The 6,029-nt window shown below is 43.2% G+C and overlaps 1 protein-coding gene across 1 annotated transcript; it reads right to left on the reverse strand.

Annotated features, from left to right (window-relative positions):
* Positions 1 to 1,686: 1,686 nt before the first annotated feature.
* LOC134385673 (fibroblast growth factor-binding protein 1-like) lies at positions 1,687 to 2,400 on the reverse strand. Its single transcript, XM_063107423.1, has one exon. It carries the CDS (start codon positions 2,398 to 2,400, stop codon positions 1,687 to 1,689), a length of 714 nt encoding a protein of 237 aa, XP_062963493.1.
* Positions 2,401 to 6,029: the final 3,629 nt, after the last annotated feature.

The following is a 6,029-nucleotide window of genomic DNA, read 5'->3' on the forward strand; positions in this document are numbered from 1 at the left end:
CTCTAACTATTGTGTAGTGGTTTATCACCACTTTCCCCACTGGGAAGCTCATTGAGGGCAGAGCATCGATGTCTTGTGCATTTATATTTCCAGCACTGAGAACACAGCCTGGCAGGAGTTGGTGCTCCATAAATCCTCTGTGAAATGCATGAGTGAGTGAGTGAGTAAATGAACAAACGTACCATCCATGGGAGGAGCTAAGCACAGTGCCTGGCACATAGCCAGTGACAGATAAATGTTAGATTTGTGATGTTCATGATGACACTGAGTATCACTCTGAGGCTGTTGCACTGCATGTCCTGGTAGGTTAGTGAGTTTAAAAGGATGTCCTTTCATGCCACCTGCCCTTTCACCCTGGCACCATCACGGATGCTAAGGAACCCTGATTTTACCAACTCCTGCTCCTCCCTCTCCCCTCTTTGTGGAATTGTGATGATACATTGAGAACAATTTATCCACTCTTTCTGACTCCCGAACTATAACTCTTACAGATTCTCCATACTAGCGTGTAAATGACTAATACCACCCTTATCCCTGCATCCCATGCTACTCCACCTGCCCGACCTCTCCTTGCTTTCTTTCATGTAGTGATATGCCTAAAGTGCTTGCACTCTGCTCCATCTCATTGCTGAAGATACTCTCTCCAAAATCCAGCTCCAGTGTCACCTCCTCTGTGAAGATGAACCTGATTTTACAACAGCTTTTGTCTACTCTCTCTGACTTTCCATGTAGCTTTTTCCTCGTTCCATTACAGCCCTTATCACAGAGAATTGTAGTTAAGCAGGCCTCTCTCACCTATCTTAGCAATGAGTTTTGCAAGTGCAGGGGTCCTGCATATAATAGGGAAAATGGGCAGCTCTGACTTTTGTTAAGTAAAGAGGGTTCCTAAAGCCTGTGGACTTGGCTGCCAGGACTTGGGTTCCAAATGTGCCTCCTCTCTTACCTTCTGTGAGACGCTGATATTTCACCTGAACACAGTGATCCTAATTATTACACTCAAAAATCATCAAACATCTCTGTTCATTAGATGAAATGGTAAAGAGAGATTCTAGAGTGGATCACATCAGGGAATGACTTGGGATGAATGAGAAACTGCAAGTTGTTTCTTAGATTTTTTTTTTCCACTCATATATGGGGACCCTTTTATGATTTCATTTGGGACCAGACATAGAAAAACCAAACAGAAGCTGAAGGTATTTATGATAAATTCCCCAAATTTTATTATCTTTGTTAATTTAACAGAAAGTAAATCACACAGAAATCATCACTCTGGCTTGTTCAGCTCATAGACAGGTCTCACTGCTCAACCGCACATAGGTTGGTGAGCCTGGAAAAACAGCCTGTGAGCATCACATCCAAGAAAGTGAATATAAAGCAAATTTCACAACACAAACACAAAAATGACAAAATCTTTTAAAATGTCCCACTGCATTCCCATAGCACAGAAGTTCAGATCTTCTGGGGACCATGAAAAGCTTTACAGCCCACAGAAGGGCTTATGGTTTGACCTGCCCTAAGGACCCTGTTCTCTTGATGCAGTTACCATTATATGTTCTGTGATATGGAGAGGATGATATTTTAAAAGGAGCTCCAGGACTCCCACACTACTTCTGCTCCATCTGCTTGTCTCCTGACTGTCTGCTGGACTGTCTTCTAGGCCATTTTCAGCCAGATATGGATACCTAGTTAATCTCTGCCATGAGGTTTAGTGGTGGTCCTGGTCTGTGTGTGTGCTGGGCTGGTGGGGGCGGTTTCTGTCACCAGGATTTGCTCCTTGTGGTTGGTTGTTTCATTCTTGATTGACTCTGTACTGTTGATCTCTTTAACTGGGATGAACTCAGTGGTGGAGTTCAGTTTGATCTTGATCTGCTCCTGGTGGGTGGGATAAATACCATCCTGACTGGGATTCTGGCTATTGAGTAGAGTGGAGCTCACCAGCTTGAGATTGGATTCCTCAAACTTGCTACCACACACACTGGTCATCAGCATGGCTGTGGAGTTCCCACAGACGTTTTTCTGGAGTTTTAGGCTCCTGATAATTTCTCCCAAATAGTCAAGTTTGTGCTCCAAAGACTCCAGGCATGAATCTATATTGCCCGTGAAGACACAGGAGAACTGACTGTTGTTTCGAGTGCAGTCGATCTTGAGTGCAACGATGCCATACCCCTTCTCAGTCAGACGTCCCTCGCACACAGTTTGATTTTCAATGGTAAAGCTTGATATGCGCACAAAATCAGATGGCTGGACTTCTGCCCCATTCTCTGGTGATTCCATAGTGAACCAACGATCCAAATCTGGTTTGCTTTGTTGTCCTATTTTTACTCCCTTTTGGATGTGCATCAAGAGCACCTGAGTGGCCAGAAGGAGGAAGGACAGCAGGGTGAGGCTGTGGCTCCTCATGGTTGCAGCTGGGTGGGCACCTGGTTGACAAAAGACAGATGAATCAGTGGCAAGCAGCAGCTGAGCAGGGAGGAATGCAGGCTGCCCTCTCCCTCCACCCTGACACATGCCTGCCTGATTTACGAGTGGACCAAGAATCCTTCTGGCTCCTGGATTCACTAGACCAGCAGCCCATCCACTCACATGTCCCCTTGACTTCAGTCTGCAGTGTCACAGCACCACCACCTTTCATCCTCTCCTTTATACTCTCTGAGCCTCATTAGCTCTCACTCCTACAGATCTCACCCACTTACTGCTGCATTTACTCATTCCTCACTCTCTCATTTGCTCATTCAAAAAGCATTTATTCAGCACCTGCTACATGTCATGCACTAGACTAGGTGTTGAATATACCAACATGAAGGCAAAACCATATTACAGATCTTAGAGGCTATTTTCTCTGGAATTTAAATGGCAAAGACAAGAGAGTCTGTCCCATCTCTATCCCCAACTGGCTCTTGGGCAAGTCATTCTTTCCATATGGGTCTCCATTTTTATACCTGGAAATCAAGTGGTTGGATGAAATAACCACCAATCTGTCAGCTCAAATGTGCTAGATTTCTGTCTCACAATTCCACATAGACACTGATGACCACAAAATGGGAAAGATGTGGTGAATGTCATGAAAGTGTTCTGAAAAGTGATGTTGACTCAGAGTTTGAACGTTCACGGGATTGGCACTCTGAGGTCTGGATTGTGCTGGTGAGAGGAGCACTGTGGGAGGAAATAACAGTCTAAGGAAAAGCATGAAAGTGAGGATGTAATCAGATTTGACTGGGCAAAATGAACCAGAGAAGGGAGGGGTGAATTTTGACCGGAATATTTAGATTGCAAGACTGAAAGCCGAATCGTGCTTAATTGATTTCTGGAGGTCCATCACAGTACAATGCTGGGCATACAGAAAGCTCTTATTGATTAAGGAAAGGAAGGGAGGAAGGAAATCAGTGAATCAATAGGATGACCTTCAATGTCACACTAATCTGCATCAATTCTATCAGATAAACAGTAAAAAACATGCTGAAAGGGAGAAGAAAAGTCCATTTCTATTGGAAACCTGCTATGTGCAAAATACTGGCCCAGAATTTGATCCTTGCCTCCTTAAATCCACATAAGAGCCCTGACAGGTAGCTATGAATAAGCCACCCCCAGGTAATAACTGTGACAGTTCAAGCTCAGACCCATGGTTGGACAAGTCACGAAGCTGGTGCAGGCAGCCAGACTGTACTTCTCTGTTCTTCTATTACCCCTCATTGATCACTTCTCGCTCACCTTTACTCTGCCCATCAGAAAACATTGGCAAGCAAGAAGAAAAATAAGTAAGAACTATGCCGTTTTAGTTTGGCATAATTTGTGATGATTAGGTGATTCATATTTTCCAAGCTCCATTTAAAGAAAAAAGTAAAATTTAGTATGAAAAAAAGACATTCTTAAGAAATGGCCTTGATATCATTTCCACCCTGGAAGTTTGGCCATCTCGTAGGATTGGGAAAGGTAAAGACAGTGACAGGAGCATGGGCTAAAACAATGAAAGGTTAGACAGGAGGCTGGGTGTGCCAGACAAAGATCAGGCACTTCTCACAGCACTGGGACTCAGCCTCCACTTGTCCATGAGGATGGGATCCAGACCCAAGGAATCCCAGGCGCTTGGATGGAGTGAGTAACGGGGGAAGGTAATGATGCTCTTGAGAGAGCAAGGCTCTTACCTGGTTGTGAGTAAGCAGGCCCAGTGCAATCCCAGATGCGAGAGTGAGCAAGCAGGTTTGCAACTGTCTCAGCTACAGTGCGAGGCAGGGCAGACTACTTATGTAGGAGCTCAACCCCCCAAGGTTTTACAGCACACATACCTGTGGAGGTTGACTCACAGTTCCTCCCAGCTATGACCCTTCAGGGGAGCCAGTTCTTGCAGGGAAAGTGCAGGGTGAAATCCAGTGACAAAGAGATTATATCTGTGACATTAGGCTTGCTTCCTCCAATCCCTTCCCTTTCCATTCAGGGGCCAGAATAGAAGGACAGTTCAGCCTTGCAAGGACCCTCCTTGATGGGGTGAGGTTCCCAATAATTGTATCTGAGGCTGGGGGGGGGAATATTATAACAATAACTACAGTAATCACAACCTGCCAAATACTGAGCCCCTTTTACCCCTCTGCCTTTTCTGAGACATCTGATGTTACTGTGTGGGTAGAGGAAATCATAGGCGCTGAGTGGCTGACAAGGAAGAATTCCTGATATAGAGATTTCTTTTGAAAATATTCACTTTCAGGTCACATTCACAGACTCACTCTGGTCACCCTGCTATGGGCAGATTCTCATCCCAGAATGATCTAGGTGAAATCCTGGCTGCATTAATTTTTTACTTGTGTGATGCTGCCCAAACCTCTTAACCTCTCTAAACTTCCTTCTATTTGCTCGTGTAGAGTGTGCTGAAAATAACAATACCTCATTTAGGCCTGTAGACTTTTTTTTTTTTCTTTTTACTGGGCTAAGCTATTAACATAAAGCAAAGCAAACAGATTTGGATTATAATGGGCTCTTAATTTGTATTCCTTAAAGAGAGATGTATATTAATTACACATTAATCATATAGAAAGAGACTCACTTCCACAAAGAAGATGAGATATGGACATGACTCTTTTGTCACATAGTTCTTAATAGATATTCAGTAGAAGAAATTGTCCAAAATTTTCTTAACTCATCAACAAAAACTCAATAGTACAAAAGGGATAATAAATGGCAATTGACCTTTGACTTTGGAGTAGGTGGGCCGGCCCGTGGCTCACTCGGGAGAGTGCGGTGCTGATAACACCAAGGCCCCGGGTTCGGATCCCATATACGGATGGCCGGTTCGCTCACTGGCTGAGCGTGGTGCTGACTTTGGAGTAGGCATTAGAAAGTGGTGGGACCTGTGGGAAACTGAAGGGCTTCTGCCTTTTTAAAGGTCAACACACAGTTCCTATTGAGAATATGTGGGAATGAGGCTAAGTATTATCAGACTTTCTTATTTCTTATAAGCTGTCCCCCAAATGCAGATTGTTTAAATAAAATTGGTTGTCACCTAAACCACATTTTCTAAAAGTAGTCCTGTATTTTATAACTACAGAAAAGGGGAGAATCAAAAGGGAAAGAAAAAGACAGACCCCCCTAATCATTACATCCGTTTTTTTTATTGGTTGTCTATGATTTACAGATTTAGGAGTGTTACTAGGTTACATCTTACATGTAGAGATCTAGGTTATTTTATTACTTCTTGTGCCAGTACATCTGCTTCTAAGTAAAAATGATCTGTGATAACATTTTCTGGGACATGGGTCATAACCACTTACTCACCTCAGATTTTCCAAAGCACTACAATTTTGCTGATCCGGTCAGAGCAAATTTTTTAGTTATCAGAGGTCATTACTGCAACAATCTACCACAGGTATTTGAGCACTCTTTTCTGTTCTAAATTCCAAAAAACAAACAAACAAAAACATTTAAAAAATTAAGATTGGGTTCCACAGAGAATCTTGCATAATAGATTGTTCTTAGTACATGATTGATACATCCTAGATGATTGAAATAAGTATATAGGGAAGAAGATAAATTAACCAAAC

Source organism: Cynocephalus volans, chromosome 9 (genome assembly GCF_027409185.1).
Source record: "Cynocephalus volans isolate mCynVol1 chromosome 9, mCynVol1.pri, whole genome shotgun sequence".
In the NCBI taxonomy this organism is placed as follows: domain Eukaryota; kingdom Metazoa; phylum Chordata; class Mammalia; order Dermoptera; family Cynocephalidae; genus Cynocephalus; species Cynocephalus volans.